This window comes from Aythya ferina (genome assembly GCF_964211825.1).
Source record: "Aythya ferina genome assembly, chromosome: 16".
In the NCBI taxonomy this organism is placed as follows: domain Eukaryota; kingdom Metazoa; phylum Chordata; class Aves; order Anseriformes; family Anatidae; genus Aythya; species Aythya ferina.
This window is the reverse complement of record NC_140315.1, coordinates 9086281-9107680: the sequence shown is the minus strand read 5'-3', so window position 1 is coordinate 9107680 and position 21400 is coordinate 9086281. Positions and strand designations below refer to the sequence as shown.

Here is a 21400-nt window from a genome sequence, read left to right as displayed (position 1 = left end):
CCTCTGCCCGACAGTGACAGGGCAGGGGGTCCAGCACCAGGAGGGGTGGCAGGGAGTGACTCCACCAGCCTAACTCCTGCTCACAGCTCAGGTCACATCCTGAATGGCAGGGCACAAATTCTCCTCACCCTCCTCTCGCTCAGCACAGAGCACACCAGAGGCATTTAAAACTCGCACAGTTTATTGTGCTCTTTGCCATGCCACGCACACGGCAGCTGAGCAGCCCTGCCTGCACACCCCCCCCCCGGCCCAGGGCTACAGGACGGGGTGGGCTGAGCTGGACTCGCAGAAAAGTCCCCTGGCAAAAGCGCTAATAGCAGTGCAATAAGGCAAAAGTTTTAATTGTAAAAAAAAAAAAAAAAAATTGTTCATAAAACTGCCTGGGAAGGTCCTTGGCATGTTGCTCTCTCAATTCCTCTGTACCAGATGCAGTTTGGTTTCTGTACCAACAAACCACCAGCCCTTCAAATTTTTTCTTGGGATGAATGAGGCACGGTGGCTGCTTCCAGTCCCAACACCAGGGAGAAGGCTTCCAACACCGTCAGTAATGATTCTCAGTGCCACATGCAACCAGTAGAGCCCAGTGTATTCCCTTGCGGTGGGTCACATTCATGGGGTGAGCAGCAGCAGAAGCTCTGAAGTGAAGAGGTCTGAACGCAGATCGGGGGAAGCAGTGAGGAAACTAAGGGACAGTGTTTGAACAGGGCCCTCCATGCACAGCCACAAGATACCAGCACTCTGTGTGCAACGGGTAACACTGGGGAGTGGCTGTCCTATACTGATAAGCTGCTGTGGAACACCAAGAGCCCAGCAACTCCACAACAGTAGCGTCTGAGGCTCCGTCAGAGGTTGGTCTGCAGCCTTAAAGGGGAGATTTTGACACCTCCTGGTCCCTAGCCCAGGCAGGCAGCTTGCCCATTCCATGTCCAGGCTGCTGCCCCAAATTATCACAACAGTGTAGTGCAAGCCCAGCATTGCCAAGCTTTGCTAAAATACAGAAATAAGGAGTAGTGGTTGTCTATCTCCACAGTAGTGTTTCTGTGCAGCTCCTGACAGGAAGGTATGTGTTACCTCAATGGGATAGACCAGTTAACCCAGTATCCTGCTGCTGCTTTCCCCTGCCGGTTCCAGTTCTTAGTAGTCGTTTGAGCTCCAGGATTATTACCTGTGGCATCAGCTTCAGCTGTCCTCCTTCCAACAGGTCATTCATCCTTGGTTGCCCATTTGTTTCACAAGCTCCCACTGTGTCTGAGCATGGGATTTTTCCAGAACCCACAAAAGCAGAAGAACCAAAAAAGGGCATCTGCAGGCAGGGCTTATCACCAAGTACACAGACATTGTCTTGTGTCAAGCAGGAATGTTACTGGTAAAAGCAGTGAAGGGGAAATTTCCAGGAGAAGCAAATATCTCCAAGAACCAGTGACAATGAAGTAAACAGTTTATGGGCTGAACTGTTTCTGGGCCAGAGATTCAGTCCTGGTTTTAGCTCAAACACTTCTTCCAGTTCCTGATGGACTGCCCAGAGTTGAAGGGTGAGGTGAGGCAAAAAGCACAGCTGAGGGAAGCAGGGAGATGCTCTGGTGGAGGCATTGCAGGTTCTACTTGCAGCTTTTAGCCTGCACTGCGTCCACTGCTGTGGAAGGTATTCCCAGAAGAACCTCAGCTCTTTCTTTCAGTAGGTATCATCCCCAAATTCAGACCTCATCCAAGGAACCTTCCCCACCCACCCCATATACACCAAGCTTTACTGTTCATAGAGTAGTCCATGTCCCAAGGACTGGCGGATACAATCCTTACTTCAAAACAAGCATGGCCTCTGTCCCATCTTGTCTTGTCAAATGGAGTCCGTGAGTGAGGTAGTACTCCCGCCGGAGGAAGGCATAGAAATAATCTGAGATGAGCAGGATCTGCAGAAATGAGATGTTCAGACACATCAGTGATGCTTCAGAACAAAAGAAAAATAGGGATGTGTTTGTGACAAACCCTGAAGGGGCTTAAGAAGCTCCTTGGCTGCTCATCATGCTTTGCAGATGAGGCACTGGGATCTTGTGAATACTCCTTGGCCATGGCCTTACTGTACAAAACTACGGGAGACTTCAACTAACCCATTTATTGTGCTACCAGTCTGCTCCCACAGACACCTCAGCTAAGGAGACAGTAGCTCCATAAAAAGGCCAAGAAGTATGACAAAGGTAGGTCCATACATTGTTTACAGCCTTACAGACCACCTTTAAGCCTCATCCACAGGACTCCTGTGCATGCAAATGCTGTCATGCAACTCGACCCAGATGCTGAAAGTCCCCTGCTGCTGACTGGCAAAGTACGTTTCAATTGCCATTTCTAGTCAGAAAGGGTAAGAAGCTTGCAAGTAGCAGCAGAAACTTCACAGGTCAGCCTTAGCAAACAGAAGTTTCAGCAGTTTAACAATACGTACCAGGGTGAGGGGTGAAGGGAAGAGCTGGAAATTCAAGGCTGTGCCTTCACAGAACAATGTCCAGGAGCAAAACCAGATAAAAGCACCCTCACCACTTTCCCATCTCTTTCCTGTCACCGTGCTGTAGTGCCCTCTCTGTGGGGCAGACAACCCTGTGTATTTGCACACTTGCTCCCTTTCAGTGGGAAACAGAGCTGGCTAACCCCCAGATTTTCCAGTTCAGAGCACGCTTCCATAGACACTGATGCTGGCATCATCCTGCGTTGCAAGGGACTTCCCTTGCATGCTTCAGGCTGGTATTGCCACTGGCCACATTGTGCACCTTCCTCAAGAACTGCACAGAACATGAAAATCTGGCATGGAAACCATGAGGTCCCTGCCTTCCCCAGGCCACTCTTCTGTTTTGTTGAGGCACTAGTGCTGACTGTTCCCTTGCCTAAAAACAGTCATAGGTGAGAACGTAAGAGTGGGTCTCAGGGCCAGCTGCGCTGGAGTGGTCAAACAAAGGATGTTTTTTCTAAAGCACTTTGGGCAAACTGCTTTTGCAGTAAGCACAGCAGCAGCGAGTGCCCTGCTGTCTCACTAATGCCATTTGCCATCCAGTCTCTTGTGGTGCAACCCTCCCTTCCCACTGGAAACAGCATCAGTGCCAAACCAAACTAGCAGTTACAGTCCCAAAGCAGACCAGCAGGTACTGTCCTTAATAACCAGATGCCATTAGCACATCGCTTTGGCACAACGAACCTGGGGAATTCATGCCTGGGAGCACCTCACCTGAAGTGTGCTGCATTGCTAAGGGGACAAAGGAAGACAGAGAGCTAGTCTGTCAGCCAGAGCCTGCTTGGGTTACTGTTAAATACAGCTGCTGCTAAGAAGGCTCGGCAGCAGGAAGAGAGGATATGTAGGACTGGGTGAAATCTGAGGGAGAGGGCTGCGGGCTGCTGGGATCAGAGGAGAAAGTTGGAAGGAAAACAGACAGAGATGGGTAGAGGTGCCCAGGGAAGAGGGAGAGCAGCAGTGCTTATTTTGTCTGTTTGTTTTGCATTACACTATGGCTGACTACTTGGCATGCTACATCAATACGGTTGATTTTATTTTTAATTAAATGACTCTGCAGATATCTTAACGGGAAAAGAAATAACTGGGGATGGCAGGGGTGCGGGCTAGTTCTTTCTCAGAAAGAAATCAGAAAGGAGAGTTTTGCTCTGTCTGCATTGGCACAGAGCATAATACATCGCAGGACCTGCCGTGATTTTCTAAGGTAGGAAATAAAATCCTCTTAGATCAAATGCTATCTGTCATTTAAATTTTACTATTCCTTTCATTCCACGGCAAGGTGTATAGTTAGACAGCTAACAAACCACAATTCCCTATAAGCCTTTCTTAAGGCTTATATGCATCTATATGCTAACTCTACTCATTGCATGGAGTCCCCTTCTGCTTTTACAGAACAGAGGGTTTTATATCACAGAGGGTGCTTGCCCCCATTTATCAAGGGGCTGGGGAACATACAAGCAAGTGATTTTTCAGACTCTGGCAAAACTGCTCCTCTAGCTTTAGGAGATGCAATGTCAATGTAAATGGCTGAGGTGCAGTGATAAAGCAACTTTAACATCAAGTGAACGTTCTCCTTATTTCCTCATCCACGTGTGAAAATGTCCCAGGACCTGGGGATTATCTACAGACCATAACAACTAGCAGAAAAGAGGAAGGAAAGCCTTAGGAAGTGTTGTAGCAACTGTGTACATTGGATCTCATCCTCCAAGGTTGCTAAGCTCTGTTTTCTCTGAGGGCAGTGAAAGTCATGAATCTAGAAGGGCACAGCCTGGAGAGAAGGAGGGAGAGCAAGTCCTGGCATGAGTGAGACCAAACGCATGCCCACAGCCCTACATTTCAGTGAGGTGTCATGCTTAGAAAAATTGGTGCCATGGCCCAGCATTTAGGCAGTTCTCATTTGCCTGTTGCATGGACCCACTGCCGCTGCCCCATGGTCTTTTCCATTCCCTCTCTTCTCGATTCACGTGCTATTTACCCTGTCATACTGAGATGCTTTTCCTCTGCTACCAAGCAGCAGACTGTGTAACATGCAGAGTGAGTTGGGTTGTTAAGCTATAGTTTAAACACTACAAGAACTCTTTCCCCATTAGTGTGCCCGAAGGTGAGGACTAGGCAGGTTTCAGCTGGAGCAGGAGAGGCAGGAAGCTGTGATGCTGGACTGTATGGGCCAGACACATCCTGCAGAATTCACTGTTGCTGGCAGGACACCTGATCCAGTGCAATCCTCAAAGTGCAGCCTGGTTTGCCTTGCTCTACTAACCTGCCCTATGTTGAAAGTCAACGTGATGGCATAATAAAAATTGGAGTTAGCACTTCCTGCATAAATCCATAGATGCCACAGAACAGGGAACAGGAGGGAGCAGACAATGAGCACACATGACAGGATGAAGATGTTCCGGAGGACTGCAAAAGAAATAAAAAGTTATTAAAATGAAGCTTTATCGAACAGCCATGCTCATGCAACCAGCAATGGTATTTCAGGTATGTGCAGTGGCAGACAGGCACTTGCCAAAGCATACTTCTCTGCAACAATCAAGCTTTTGCAATTTGTTTTGATAATCCCCTGGGTACCTTTTATAAGACATTCACTGTTTGTTTCAAGGAGAAAATACATTTCTGCCTTAGCTTGTGTGTGAATCCTTCATTTGTAGCTCTTTTCTTCTACGTCCTGTGCTTCCAAAGAGAAACTCTTCCTCTGAAGACCTTTTTTGTTGTTGTTGTTTGTTTTTTGTTTGTTTGTTTGTTTTTTGTTTTGTTTTGTTTTGTTTGTTTGTTTGTTTGTGTTTTGGTGTCTACACTACAGCAGCTAGCAGTTTTGAGAAGGGCCTTTGCACCAGCATCAAGATTCAGAGAGCAGAGCATGCCATTCCCTAGCTTCATCAAGCTGACTACTTATAGAAAAAGCTAACCTGTGGACCATAAGGAAAAGTCATACTTTCTAAGAAGATGGTAAGGAAATGAAAGAACAGAGGACATTCTTATAGGCCAAATGTGATGACAAACATATGCCCTTGGGAGATACAAGAATCCTTTAGTCTGCATGAGTATGTGCCAGATGGACAAAAAACAAATACAACTTTGTCTAAAAGAGCTAGGAACTACTAGGCCAGAAGAGGTTTTGTTTTCTGTTCTTTGGCAGTAGTAGGATAGTTTATCCTGGCACTTGTGCAGCTGTGCTTGGCTATAGCTCAACATCCCTGAAATTAACCAAAAAAGACTTCTGATCATTCTGCTGCTGAAGGGAACTATCTGACGTTTTATGACTATTATCACATCCAAAACTGTTCACATCCATCATTTTAAGCTTTTCGTTTAATAGCTCACTCACTATGGGATTGTCCCTCTCACGCTCATACTCGCCTTCCTCTCTAAGTTTGGAACATACATCTCACCTAAATTGAATTAGGATTTCTCAAAAATATGTCACCTGCTATGGCTGTGACATCCTCAGGGCCAGCCTGGAGCTTCCTGCTCTATTTCATCACAGCTGCTTTGGCCTTAGCTTTCCTTAGTCTGAAACAAATGGAGCGGATGGCCTCCACAGCAGACAATGCCCCACTTACTCCCCACTACTGATGCTGCAGAGGACCAGCCTAAAGCCAAACATATGCAAACTACTCTGGCATCTTGAGTCCCAGTTATGTCTCCTGACACAGGTAGACTGGCTGCCCTGCACAAACTTGACCCTGGGCAGAGAAGACTGCAGTCAAAGCCAAGGACAATACGGCAGGATTGCTCAAAGCAGCGTGTTTAAGCTGACCTTGGCAAGAAACACGAGAAAAAACAGCACTTCCAGGAGCACTACACTGGCAGTCTTGCAAAATCTCCTCATTGTAACAAGTTCTACAGTCAGAGTTTGAAAATCATCAGGTAGTTCTCTGGTGATTTAAAGAACTATACAGGTTCTTTATGAAGCATTTAAGAAAGACTGGACAAACACTTGGAGTAATTTAGTTACTTTTACTCTAAGCAAACAAGCAGATGCAAAACAAAGAACTGCTGCAAAGTGTGGGATTTTAAGGCTAGGGGACTCATCAACTGCAGAAGCAGCACTCTACACACCCTTACATGGGAGTGAAACACTGAAAGGATGGATGTAGTTTACATAAGGAACATCTTTTGTGCAGGACTGTAAAAGGTTCTTACAAAAACAAAAATCTTCAGAATAACTTGGAAGGGGAAGATAACGTACAAGTGAAAATTTTCTCCTCGACCTCTTACAACCCTAGTCCTGAACATATGTTACAGACTGTATTGTATCAACAGAAATCAAGCTTTTTTCCGGATAGCCCAAGGAATCCACAAGAGCCTGCAGGACTACAGGCGTGGTTTGGCTTAGTGGCGACAAATTATTGGACAGACACTTTCTCATTCCAGAGAAGAAACAATCAAACACAAAGAACTTACATCTATAAAGGTGGCTCCAGACTGGAAGGAAGGCCATATACAGTGCAACATCTCCCACTGTGGGATAGGACTTGAAGATAGAAATGATTGCGAGCTGGACAAACATGAAGAACACAGGGTGTTCCCTAAAAGGGAAAAGACACAAAGGGTAAGAGGACACAGTCGGGTCTCTGCAAACCGGAAATAAAGATCAGCAAGAGCACAAACATACTGTGGGACAGGCTTTAAAAGGCTCTGGTACTCCATTCTCCCCAAATGAGCCTCTGATGGGACAGACTGAGCTGCTAGGATTGTCCCCAAGTTTTCATTTTTTTCTGGCAATAAAGAACTTGAAGTTCCAGATGTGAGTTCTTGCTTTTAGACTATACTGGCTTCTGCAAGCAGGGAGCAGGGACCTTTATGCCTAAACCTCTGCTCTCTCTTTTGACGCATGTAACATGCCTGTTTCATAGCAGAGTCCAACTCCCAGATCTGCACAGATCACTGCAGGGGTCTGGTATTTCTTTTTAATCAGTTTCTATGAAAAATGAATGAGACGATTCCAGCTGAGTTAACTACACTGTGGCAAGCAACAAATCAAGTTGCTCAAATAGTTTCTCAACATCAAAGTGATAAGGTGCCTCATTGTCAGAGGACTGTCAGTTCAAATATCCTTCCCAGGTTCAGGTATATAGTGCATGTAGTTTTCTGTGTGTTGCATGCAAGAAAGGGACTAAAAACATAGGAAGCATCTTCTAGATGTGCACTTTATAAAGAGCTGAGGTGGTGATGCTTGGGATTGCTATTGTAGGGTCTAAAAAGCAGCTTTGTTTTTAGAATGAGTGAACCAGCTTTACAGTAGCGCAGAGAAATGAAAATGAAAAGTGATGGAGAACATAATATTCTGGGCAGACTGACCTTTAGATTCAACTTTTAAGTACAGGTATGAAGCAAATTTTCATATTTTGAATATAAGGGGAGATGGATTTTATCCTCTATCCATGGTGCTAAATCACATTTAAAAATTAAAAGTGAAACTGGACTGACTTGTACCTAAGGCGAGAATAACCTCCAAAAACAGGGCCCACTATGTTTCATCTCAGCTTTCAGTAACAATAATGCCACTGCAGCTTTTTGGGACAGCAGCAGGAAGGGAAATAAGATGAAGGAAAATATCCTGAAAAATATCTCCACTGCAGAAACTTGTTAGGAAATGCAGGCTCCCAAGTCCCATATAGCCCTCTGAACATCTTAATTGATATACCTCCAGGAGATATGGAGGCATTTTCTTATGTTGAAATCACAAGGAAGAGTCATGTAAGTGATGGTTACTACCTCTGACCCCAGGCTACTTTTAGTTTTTCAAAAACATACAGAGCAGAATGGGTTTCCAGCAGGGGCACAAGTGACTGCTGTCTCCACAGAAACCTGACCATGGCTTAGGAAATACTTTTCAGGAAAATCATCTTTCCATCTCCAAATCTGAGTGCAGGTTGGTAAGATGGCAAAGAGGCCTTCTCAAGAGTGTACAAGTGTATAGCAGCAGCAGGTTTCTCAGTCACAGCCCATGTGAGAAAGGGGACTTAGTGTGGTGTTAGTCCAATCTTTTCCTCAAAGCAGGGTCAACAGTGACTTCAGACAAGACTGCTTAGGGCTTTGTCCAGTCAGATCTAGAAAACCTCCAAGAACAAGCCATAGATCTCTGCTCCAGTCTGTGACTGTCCTCGAAGTGATGACAGTTTTCTTTATATCCAGTTGGAATTTCCCCTCTTTCAATTTATGATCACTTCCTTCTCACCTCAGCGATCTCAGCAAAAGGCTCTATCTTCTCAGTAGCCTCCTCTTAGGTGTTGAAATGCTATCAGGTATCCCCTAAGACTTTTCTTCGGCAGGCTAAAGAAGCCCTTTTCCCTCAGCTGCTCTCCAGCCTTCAAACCACTGACCATCTTTTAGGTTCTGCACTGGACTTGCTCAAGCTTATCAGCATCTTTCTTGTACCGAGGAGCTGAAAACAAGAGGCAGTATTCTTGACGGGGTTTAATGAGCACCACCACTCCTGTTGGTACATGGCTTCATAACAGGCATTTTCCCTTTAAATTCCAGCACAAACATAATATTTTACTCTATTTATGAGGAAAAGATTGAGACTTTGGGAAATGAGGATAGGCTCTATTAAAAACAGTTTTTCAGGTTCATAGATTCAGACATCTGATGCCAGTCTTATAAACTTCCACTGGACAACTACAGGAGTAAAAACAAACAAACAAACAAACTAGCAAAGAAACATACTTACTTTAACTTTACTGCCAAGGGAATGGTGTAGAAGAACACATTGATCTGAAATACGCATACAAAGAAAAGACTAAAGTGCTCAAACATCTCTGCAAAGAAGTACCAGAAAAGGCCAATATTGGGTGTCAGATCTGGAACAGAAAGGCTGAAATTTGAAAAGAAAAGACAATTTTAAGTGGCTGTTTTTCACTGCCCTGCTTCTTTATTAATTGATCATGATGTGGTATTGAAAGGAGGACCTATATTTTAAATCTGTGGAAGAGAAACCAAAGAGGTGACAACCTGGAAACAACATCCTTTCACATGACCCCAGCAGGATTTACACCACTCCTGAGCAGACGTCTTCAGAGAAAAATACTACAACAACAGTGGCTCAGTAAACAAATCCATTTCTAATGTACTTGGTGGAAAACATTTCCTGTCTTATCTAATTCTTGCTGCTACTTATTAACAGCATCTGGCTAATGGCACGGCTCCTCCACACACACTTTTTCTTTTCTTGTGTTGCCAGTAAAATCACAGATGATTTTACAAATCCACAGGGAGTGGGACACATGCGTGATATGTATGAAACAACACAAAAATAGTAAGAATTTTTATACTTACATAAACCCGTAAACAGATGGGATAAAATCCCAGGAGTTGAGGAGGAAGAAGGAGAGGCAGATGATTACTACCAGGCTGCACAGGTACAAGGCTGCATACTGCATGGTGTAGAGCCAGAAGCTTTTACTTTTTGGCTTTATCGGTATGAACTGACGCTGAAAACAAAACACAAGCAGGCAGATATCCCGCATCAGTTGGAAAGCCACAAGGAAGTCCAGTTGTTGAGAACATCCTCTCAAATTGTTGAAAGAAAGCATCAAATACTGGAAACTGCTGCACTGGGAAGAGCAACTTTCAAGCACAATCTGCTTGATGTTCTTCACTCTCTCCATTTAAGCCAGGCATGTTGTCCATATTTTTCTGTGCTTGAAAATCAACATGCTAAGCTGGCCATTTCTGCTTGTAATGCTACAAATGAGTCAAGTCTCAGGTGTTCAACGTGAGATTCGCACACACTTCCTCACATCTACGATTTAGTTTATGTGTTTGCAGTATTGTTCTGTTGCTTGCCTTCTCCTCCACAAACCCTCATTGCCTGATGTGACTGAGACGCACGCTTTGTGACCAACTGCCCCGTGATGCCAGCTCCCTGCCATACGGACTGGAACTCATATTCTGCTAAACTCAGGGAACAAGGAGGGTTTCTAAGCACAACAGAGCCACTTCAATGGTTGCCTCTTTAGACGAAGACAACTGCTGCAGTCCTGTTGCTGCCACATAACCTTGACAGGTCAACAGCAAGCCCTTATCACATAACAAGACATACTGGTATCTCACTACAAGAGATCTAAGATTCCCTGATTGCATTTATAAAGACAAGTATATACACAGGGGCAAACACCTTGGGAACTGCTCACAGTTCTGCAGCTCCAAGTCAGCTTTTCCACTTGCTGGTAGGGTTTGTACTGGCAAGAGATGTACAGAGAGCCAACTCTAACTGGCATGGGCTCTCTGTAAAGCATGCAAGGATTTTTGGCAGGACAGATTGGAAACTACTGGAGATAAGCTATTTAATTCTGTAACAAGAAAACACGAAACTTCATTTACAAATCCAGGTAAAAGAAGACACACTAGCCTATTCCCCTTTCAAGTCAGTCATAAATCATGCTTTCATATATCAAAGCACTTGTTGCTGTTTGCAAACACAACACTTTTACTTTTCTACTGCCATGAATAAAAACCAGCTCAGACTAAAGTTAGCTGAAATGGTAACAACATATAAAACAAAAAATAGATGTTCCTAAACATTAACTGGAAAAGCAATATTGAGTCAACAGAAGTTCTTGTCTCGCAAAGAGTAAGAAAAATCAAAATCCTTAAAAAAGTAAGACATAGTTGGGGGAAGAGAATGGACAAGAATTGCCTCTGTTCCTGTTGAATCTCAGGGATTTGAGAATAGCCTGTGATGAACCTGTAGTTAAGATTAACTATAAAAAACATGAGGAAAACAGGATAGAAGCAACCAAGACTGGTACTGGCTTAACAGCATGACTTCAAGAACGACAAAAATCATAAAAATGATTTTTTGGTTGGTTGATCACAAGTTGGTTGTCATAAAAGTAATCGCCAACTGATCTGTGAATATAGGATAAGAGTCATCTGCTAGTGGTTACAGCCTCTCCTTGCTCCTACATCAGGATAAGAATAGCAAATAATCAGTTTTTCCTTCAGCACATTGTAATTCTTCTTTATGTCATTTTACTGAACTTTACAAAAGTTCAGAGACTGGCGAAGCATGCAGGCAAACTGATGAATCTGCACACTAGCAAAGGGCTACCTCGGCTTTAAACTCTACCCGTGCCTGCAGATGTGCCTACCAGCCTACTGATGGGGTGGTTTTGCCTGGAGCAGTGCCTGTCTGTTGAGGTGTTGTGCACCCATGAGTGATCAAAGTCAGCCCTGTGGGAATTCAACCACAGTCCTGTTAACAGGGAGGGAAATAGGACAAGTGAAACCAGCTGCTTTCACAAGCACATGACTTTTACCATTACACTTAAATTTTCCGAGTTTGGTTATTCAAACATACAGCTCTTCATTTTAACACAGCTCAGTGACCCATGTCAGTGCAAAGGAAACTCTCCAGGTCTAAAATCCTTGTTGCAATTCACATGACACAAAGATTAGAATATATTTCAGGCAAGCTAAACACCAACCAGTTCTGTAGATGACTTTCTGCTCCACCTTCTCTATGCAAAGGCTACCCCATTAAGGCTGTAAACTCTCCACGGCTTGAGGAGAGAATCACTCTTTCTGCAACTCAGGGCCTACCCCTGACTTCACTCTCAACAGCTAAGAACTGTTCCTGCACAGCTACGGTAAGACAACAGATATTAATGCTTAGAAATCATTTACCTGTAGAAGGTAAAGTAGAGCTGGAGCAAACAACGTGATAGGGTAGAGTGACTGGTATGTTGCTAACGCCAGAAATACAGCGCTGAGGAAGGCACTACCTGCAAGGAGAAAAATAAGTTCATTTGTAATATTTTATACAACCTTACAGACAGGAAGTCTAAAAAGGAAGAAATGCACAATCCTCTGTGATGGGTTTACAAATATCAGAACATGACATAAAGAGCAGCAGAATGTGTCTGTGAGAGTAGCCTTTTCTTAACTACATTTTGAAAGGACAATGACTTGTATGAGAAAGAACCACTGACTGGTTTCTATTTCCTATAATTCACATACAGAAAGTGATTTGTGTAATTCAGTCTACATATAGACCACGTTGGCTGCTCTTTGTATGTGGGAATGCATTCACTTAATTCATATCTGCATGAAATAGCTGTCTGCTATTAGCTGTCTGCTATAATAGCTGTGTCCCACTGAGCATGCTGGATGCCCTGGTCAGCAGAATGAGTGAGGGTCCTCAGCAAAGCTCTGTGAAAGACAGCAAGTGAAAATCTGTAGCCAACGGAAGGAGCATTATCCCTATTTTACAGATACCAAAACTGAGTGCATTGACTTGACAATTACGTCTTGGGCTAGCCTGTCCGTTGTCAGCCTGTGTCCACTGACTGACATCACACAGTAAGCTTCTCTCTGCTTCCATCTGTGTAAAGTATAGAGTTTCCTAGCAATGAGTCTTCTCCATTCTACAATTACACTTTCCTAGACACAAACCACCCTATTCTATATTTTATTGTGTTAAATTCTGCGTACATCTAAACAATCGGTACCCAGAAATCATAATCTGACATTCTCTCTTTGCTGACTTTAAACACTAGAGGCTGCCACTCTCCCAGTGAAGGAGAAAACACAGGGAACAGCAACTACAATTTTGTATATGACAAAACTATTTGCCTTAAACTATCAATGAGCAGCAAAATTCAGTTTAAATAAGCGGATCCTGCACATCTGCTTTCACAAATGCTTTTAAATGGAACCCCCTACTTAATAATTGAAGGAAAACTTTATTTTGGAAATACTAGTAACAATAACCTATACCAGCTTACTTTGTGATGTCTGGTTCTGGGCACTGCTGGAGACCAGACAGCAGATCAGACTGACATTCCATATAATCCAGCAGAGAACTCCTAAAGCTTATGTGACTAGCACAAATGCCAAAAGACTTTAGCACAGGGGTTCATAAGAGGAACAGAGACCTGGCTGAATGTACAGAATTAATGAAAGCCATTCTGTCACAGTCTATTCAACTGGGCTAGTATAGGCCTTTGGTTACTGTTTCTGCCTAGCCAAAACTCAATTAGCTAATTTCAAACCCAGGTTACAACTGTAAGTAAAAGTCAAATACTTGCAGGTAACTGCTTGCTTTTGAATAAAAGCTCAAGGCAAATATTTTAAGTGGATATTCATGTACAAAAGGAAGAGCAGACTCCTATGCAAAGACAGATTTCTTCATAAACACAAAACTGTTTGAAGTCATCTGGGAAATGGAATCAATTTTTAGAAGGGAATCACCTAGGTACACTGAGATGAAAGTAAGTTTTGACTTGACTATAGTTTCTTGGGCTCTTGTGATTTGAAGTAGAACTAAGTTATTGCTCCATTCGAGGGCTGATGTGTCCCACTCACATATTTGTAGTAATCAGATTTGTAAAGTTCTACGCAGATTTGATTTCCATTACTTTTCTAATCTTTATAGAAAGACATAAATAAATGCTTTTTCTTCATTGCGTTACCTTTTATTGTAGCTAAAATGAAGAATGCAATGACAGTGTTGTTGATGGCACAAGTGGACTTTGCCACACAAGACATCACAGTGTAGGGGTTTAACAGATAGCTGAAAAAGAGCAAAGCTCAAGTTACATTCAGACAACTCAAAAGAGGTAACCGAATTAAGAATATATTGAAAGGAAAACCAGATACAATTTGCAATTTGTTTTTGTTTGTTTACGTTTTATGGGTTTCTCTCATCATCAGATTAACTCAGATGAATAGAGAGAGCACACTGGAAAAAAGGAGATGGGACAATGCCCAAAATGCAAATTCTGTCTTAGAAAATGACTACCAAAAACGTTCCTTGCTTTTCAGAGACATTGTGCATTTATTCAGTCAAACCTAGAATACTGGGTCTGAAGTAAGCTTTCTGTTTCTCACGTTTACTGGCTCTGAGGAATTAACAGAAATAAGAAGATAGCAAGATGGGAACGTATCCTTCTGGTACATTACCAGAGTGTTTCCCTCAACCCAATTGCATCTTTGCACTCCTACTATGTCAGAGCAATCACTTAGGTTCATAATGACGTGATCTGAGCATAAAACCAGACAAATAAGAAAATCCATCCCATTTTAATTAGAATTATGGAAAGGCAGCAAACGCTAAACATCTTTACCTTCCAGAATGCAGACACATTTTAATCTTTCTGACACAGAATAATTTAGAGGCAAAATAATTCTTTCTTGCAATATTTCATATGCATATTATTTATTTTAATTTAATTGATGCTTTCTGAAATTAAAAAGTGATTAATATACAGAGGAACACCAAGACATGACATTATTAAACAGTCAACCTGGAATATCTTTGCATTATTATACTCAGTTCTGGGATGTTCAACTTGTGATACCTAGAAAACATTTTGTCTGACTGCTCCAAAACTATCCTGACTGAAAAGACACACTAGATATTTCGAAGGCATTAAATCAACTCTGATGACAGTAGCATTCCAGCAAAATAAATTGTGATCTACAGAGACACAACATTCTTGCTACCAAATTATTGATCTCATCATGTTGAGCCTTTCTTAGGAGGCGTGAGTAAATTTTCTTGTCAGCAGCATGCATTTAGGAATGCCTATGCTTTTCACTTTGAAACCAATTATTCAGGGATGGGGAGACTTTTATGCATAATAGGAAACTTAGAACTTATGAAAAAAGTAAAATCTTCAGCAAATGTTGAAACCCCAAATCAGACAAAGCCCAAGGAGAGCAGAAGAATCAAAGCAGCCTATTACAACCTGGAAGAAGCAATACTCACAATAGTGCTACCTTGAGGGGGATGTAGTGCATTTCCATGGGTGTCCGGATGAGTTCAGCCACATCTGGTGCATATTTATCCAGTTCTATTAGGAGCTTTTGCTTTTTGAACTGTACAAGGCAGAATGACCAAAGACTGTTAGATGAGGAAAGTCACTGTTTCACTTAGGATATTCATTACTGTAGAACATACACAAGTTGACTTCGTAAATTCACTGCTCAACACGAGGCCCAAAGAAATGAAGTCACAGAACTACACTGTCCTCGTTATTTTGAAGATGGATACCTCTATGTCAAACTTCCTTTAGAGATCCCAAATCTCTCTCTTTAATATATCATGTTTTATGATGTTCCCTACAGAGACAAGGGAGAAATCTGTATTATGAACTTATTGAACTATGTCATGGCAAGACAAAAGGAAAGAGATGCTGGCAATAAATTCTCAACAAGCAAAATAACTCTCACACAGGATTTTTTTACATATCAACAGTTCTATCACGTGTTATTTCTTCAGCCTCAGTGGACAAAGGACAAGTGCCCAGGTAGATGGGAGACCACATATGTAGAAAATGCAGTATCCCTGTTCATATTAGTACTGTATCACCACACGTCTAGGAATGCAGAGAGCACAGCACTGCTTACACAAAATGTACTTCGAGCTACTTAAGAGAGAAAACTGGGAGGAATCACTCACTCCCAAAAATATGTTTATAATTTGAAAGGAACAAGTTATATTTGGTGTAGGACTTTCATCTTGCTCAGCAGAATGATTTACATCTCCTCAGCATCCTTGGAAGGTTTGTTCCTTCCTTTACACATTTTCAGAACCTCTATTAACACACGCTGGGTGCAAACATAAACAATGTTTCATCCTGAAGCCAAGTTCAGGATAAAACGTTCCATTTCCTAGCTACAAAAGATTGTAGCAGAAGTTAGAAAAGTGATCACTCAAGTCTTCCCAAACCCATAGTTGAGTGATTCTGCATACTTCAAACTGCTGCAACAACTGAAGGTGGGTTTTCAATACATTTTCTAAAGTTTCACACCCCTCTTGCTTATTGTGTCCCTTGAGCTGTCTGCATTGTATTGGATATTGTATTCTTGGGAATTTCTCAAATTCTTTAAATTCCTTCCAGATCAAAGAATAAACACTGCTGCAATCATCATTTGAGTGCAGTGCAATAGCTATGGACACTAATTTGCTTCACTCTGTAATATGGACACAACAGAACTTTTAAGTACCTCAGCTGGTTTACAACATTCAGTCCCCATTTTTGTTTTGTGATCATCCAGGTATGTGCAGATTTACTGCTAAGCAGGTAAATCTGCTAAGCAACAAGGACTGGTTGATACTGCATCTTCTGGTATGTTTTCTTTGGTATAAAATATGTATACTCGTTGGGAGAAGAGGGTCAGCAACACTGGCAAGTCAGCTTACCACAACTTTGTTGTAGTCCTGGATGGCCAAGTAAAGGGCAACAGCTGTTAGTACATCAGTTATCTAAAAAAGCAAGGTGTAGACAAACTGTAAGTAAAATAAATGAATTGGAAACAGATATTGGTCAGTATTGCAATCCTGAGCAAACTCTAATCTGACTCAGATCATGTAAAAACAAGCTTTAAAAACACTAACTAGCTTGCTGATTTGTACAGTGTTCACACACCACTGCTAACCTCTGTAGCCATGAGACGTATCAGATACTAATATTTACAGAACAAGAGAATGGGGCAAAGAAAATGTTCACGGAAAGAAGTATGTAAGGATAACAGAGAATCACTGGTCTAATCAGAGCATGGGCAGCACTGGGGCAGTGCCAGGGGGCTAAATCCAGCTGTCCAGCATGACAGTGTCTTGAGCTGTCCCAAACTCAGCAGGCAGCAGTACAGCCATTGAAATAATCAGTGCACCATTAGCTCTACTAGAGGCTGCCCAGCAGGGAGCTGGGGAGAGAGGCTCTACCAGGTGGCATGCACAGCCAGCTATGTGATTGCTGTCCTGGATTATGCAGAACTCACAGAATAGTTTACAACAACGAGACATCTGGATTACTAACCCATTTGCATTCTCCTTGCAGGCCTGGAATTTGGGAGTGGGTTTTAATGAGAAACATGGCAGCGCAGGGACTGGGCAAGGGGGGCTGGCAAAATGTTCTGACCTGCAAGAGGTAACCTTTGAAACTGGAAATCAAAGGTCAACTTCCTGTCCCTCCAAGAGGATACTTACCTAACAAAAGTACTCACAAAAATAAATAAATAAATAAATAAATAAATAATTGTAAAGCAAGGGAAAAGCGTGAACTCGGGTTTGTATACACAATGCTGCCTTTATAATGAAAGTGTGAGGTCAGCACGAATTTGAACTCCAGGGAGACAACTGAAGGTCCCTGACTGATAAGCAAAAGGAAAGTTCTACTCAGCACTTCACAGAATGAGACCGTTCAAGAGGAACTTTCCAGAAGCACTCACCATGAAGACCAATTCAGCATACTCAATCAGGAAGTGAAAGAGATATATTATCAGCGGGGTCTAAGAGAGAGCAGAAGAGAAACCCATGTCAAATACTGTCCATCTCCATTTGGATAGAACAACTGGCAATTCAATGGAGTATAAGGTGAGAGACTGCAAAAGGCAATTTTCCTTAGACTCTTCCTCAACGCTATTACTTCAGAGTAAAGTGAATAATCAAAATCACACTTACTCATCTTTTTCCTCACAAAGTTCTCAATATATTTCTTAAAAACTTCATCAACTTTGGAAGTCATATTCTGTTTCACCTTTTCAATGGTGGTAGAGTTACAATAGAAATATATAAAGAAGAGTTTTAGAAAATCTTTTTTTTTTTTTTTTTTTTTCCTAGAGAATCTCTTTTTTTTCAGGTTGTTTGCATGTTTTTAGAAAGTATTTCCTGCACAGACGGTTTCATTGTTTGGGTGAGTCTTTTATAACGTAAAAAGAAAGCATGTAAAAACTTGAAGCAGATCCTATCTATCCTCATACTCCCAACAGCTCTTCCTTTGACAGAAAAGCTTAATCTGGAGGCATCACATTTACGTGGTGTAAATTCAGTCTTCACTGTGAGAAAATATATTTATTTTAAAATAGTTTTAAAATAAAGCGATGATATAAAAAAGCATGTGAAAATACTTCAGTCTGTGAGAAATATGTTTCAAGCAGAATTAATTGACACAAGTTTTCAGAGATACATGAAGTATGAGACTCACACCTGGGTGACACTATGCTCGAGTCTACCTTCATATCAAATAAGTCCATTCAAGGGCACAAAACCCCCCAGGTGTTTGGAAGAACAATGTGTTTTCCAAAATGAGGAATAAATATACTGTCTGCTCGTACTAAAGTTAATATTTCTGTAAATACAGAAACCCAAGATGCTGCTATCCAGCAAAATTGTGTTCACACTGCCAGTGGCACTGTCTCTCCCTGCTGCTGCCTCTGCTCACAGAAAATCTGGGTGTGAACAACATATTTTACTTCTCGGATTCTCCTTACACACCACAAATACTGCACTGGCTATCAGCTGCTTAGCAACTAGTTATTCTGTGATGAACTGCATCTCCTGATTCTGCTAGCAGGATCAAATAGGTGCAACTATTGCACAGACAACTACACAACTCCAAATTTTCTGAAGTCTTTGGGATGGAACAGATCCTCAGCCTTTGCCAAGTCACAAGCAGTAAGGCTAACAAATGAACCCCTGGAATATCGCATTTAAAATGAAGCATGCATACCAACCTCATGGAAAATAGCTCCAGAATATGGTGAGACCCCTAAATCCAACAGAGCTAATCCTTCGACCACTGGAACATAAAGAAACACCTGCATGAGAATCCTGTAACGCTGGCAGAGAAAAACCTCGTGACAATAAAAATACAGTTTTTAAAACACCTACATTCATGAGTATCCCACACAGAATCACTATCTGAATGGGTGACACAAAATCTCACAAAATCAACCATCAGCGAGAACTGATTGTTTTCTTACTTCTGCCATGCAATCACGCTATTTGTTTCAGACAACTAACAATGTTATAGCTGAAATATTTTGCAACTCGCTGTATATAAATCACATGTATGATATTTACTGATTTTAAGTCACCTCTTGCGTGACACGTGGTATTTATGCTAGACAAACAATTCAGGCTGGAATAGAGAACAGCCTAGCTGGAAGGGACCTACAAAGATCAAGTCCAACTGCCTGGCCGCTTGTCCTGGGACTGCCTGGGCTGGAGTTCCCAGGCCCCATCCTGCTGAGCCGCTCTCCAGCCACGCTTCTCCCAGGCTGTGCCTGTGTCCAGCACTGCTCCGTCCCAGAGGCAGCACCTGGCCTTTCCCTTTGTTGACTGCCCAGTGCTCCCATCTTTCCAGAGCCCTCTGCAGGGAGTCAGCAGTACCTCCCAGGTCAGTGCCATCAGCAAACTCGCTGAGGATGCTTCCCTGCTGCTGGCAGATCGCTGATAAAGATGTTGAACAGGCCTGGCCTTAGAAACGAGCCCTGGGCTTTTAAAAGATGGCTCTTGAAAACTGACCAGTGACCAATGGACCCCAAACCCTCTAGAGCTGATTCTCAGGGGTCACTGAGAATTAGCTACCTGCGTAGCTTAATAAAACACACATTTTTAACTTTTTTGCCTGATTAGATATAGAGAAGACGCAAACGTCTGAAACCAGATATGAAAGAACAGAAAAGAATTCCCAAGCAAAGCTTAAAGTTTTACCTGTCCTTGAAATTTCCTAACATTCTGCAGCCTGAACTGCACTACAACGCCTGCACACTTTTTTTCTGCAAGGTCTCCTCCACCTTACTGAGCACAAAGGTTCCCTGGGAAGCGAACAGGTTTTATAGTGAAAGAAACGATGCAGAACAGGTCCGTTTGTTCACAGGGAGATGAAGCAGGAGATCGCAGGAAGCAACAAAAGGCTTTTGGTTCAGCAATACGCTGGGACAACAGATTCTGTTCCTGCCACAAAGGTACTTCCTCCATACGGGCTTCTGTCTGGGCTGAACGGTCCCGTGCTCCTCGCTGTCTAGAGGCCTAACCTGATGCTCTGTGGCAAAATTTAGAAAGTCCCCATTGTCACAAGGGCATTTTTGGGAGCTGTACGTGGAAGTGCTACACGGTGTGAAGCAGAGGCCTTAGGGCACCAAAACCATTCATATTTTGACATTTATTGTGACATTTCAAACCGCCTGCAGGGCTTTACCTGCCCTGTACCTGGACACCACCTCCCGAAGCGATGCCGTTGAAGCCACCCAGCTCTGAAACAAGAACGAGCCGCAGAGGCCACAGAACGAGCGCGGGCAACGAACGCGGCCCGGCCCGGCCCTGCCCTCACCTCGCTTCCAGGCGTTGAGCGGCGACGCCACCTCGACCCGCTCGGCGATGAAGGCGGCCAGGCTGGAGCGGTACAGCGCGGCCCGCACCGTCACGGCCACCAGCACCACCAGCACCAAGGGAGCCGCCATCCTCGCGGGCAGACGCCGGCCGCCGGCTGTAGTTCGCGGGCGGCGCCGGACAACCGGGCTCCAATGCAGCGGCGCGGTCGGGAGGACTACATGTCCCAGCAGGCCCCGCGCCGCACCGCCCCGCTGCTTCCCGATACGACCCGAGGGCTACGGCGAGCGGCGTGGGCCGAAATGGTCAGAGCGCGAAGGCGCTCAGGGCAGAGCTCATTGATTTCTGCGAATACCTGAAAGGGGGGGGGAAGGGGGGGGGGAGGCGGGCTAGGGGTCAGCCTCTGCTCACAAATAACTAGCATTAGGACCAGAGGGAATGGCCTCAGGTTGTGCCAGGGGAGATTTAGGTTGGAAATGAGGAGATATTTCTGCTCAGGAAGAGCAGCCAGGTGTTGGGACGGGTTGCCCAGGGAGGTGGTGGAGTCACCGTCCCTGGGGGTGTTCATGGAGAGGTTGGACGTGGTGCTTGGGGACATGGCTTAGGGGGTGACATTGGTGGTAGGGGGGTGGTTGGACCAGATGGTCTTGGAAGGCTTTTCCAACCTGAATGATTCAATGATTCTCTGATTCTCTGATCCGTTCAGCTGCTGCCTTTTCAGGGGGCTTCTCAAATGTACTCCTATCCCCTGCCACAGGACAGTAAATCTGGTCCTCAAACAGCAAGTGAAGCTTCAGCAATCAGCCTGTCATGTGGGAACTCTTCTGTTCTCAGGCTGA

General features: G+C 43.4%; 1 protein-coding gene across 1 annotated transcript; it reads right to left on the bottom strand.

Annotated features, from left to right (window-relative positions):
• Positions 1 to 1342: 1342 nt before the first annotated feature.
• PIGU (phosphatidylinositol glycan anchor biosynthesis class U) lies at positions 1343 to 20778 on the bottom strand. Its single transcript, XM_084538441.1, has 12 exons — positions 20563 to 20778; positions 18962 to 19026; positions 17678 to 17737; positions 16650 to 16712; positions 15213 to 15322; positions 13915 to 14015; positions 12128 to 12225; positions 9776 to 9930; positions 9171 to 9314; positions 6899 to 7023; positions 4752 to 4894; positions 1343 to 1907 (listed from the first exon to the last, which is right to left on the bottom strand). Exons 1-12 carry the CDS (start codon positions 20690 to 20692, stop codon positions 1794 to 1796), a joined length of 1308 nt encoding a protein of 435 aa, XP_084394567.1. The 5' UTR covers positions 20693 to 20778; the 3' UTR covers positions 1343 to 1793.
• Between the last annotated feature and the right edge of the window lie 622 nt (positions 20779 to 21400).

Bases quoted from the DNA above. Each gene is read 5' to 3' on its own strand.
- PIGU (XM_084538441.1), bottom strand. From the start codon at position 20,692: ATGGCGGCTCCCTTGGTGCTGGTGGTGCTGGTGGCCGTGACGGTGCGG. The intron at 7,024-9,170 runs GTAAGTATGTTT...TTTCCCTTTTAG, and splicing joins CCCTTGGCAGTAAAGTTAAA to GGAACACCCTGTGTTCTTCA. The intron at 1,908-4,751 runs GTTAGTAGAGCA...TCATTTCTGCAG, and splicing joins TGACTTTCAACATAGGGCAG to ATCCTGCTCATCTCAGATTA.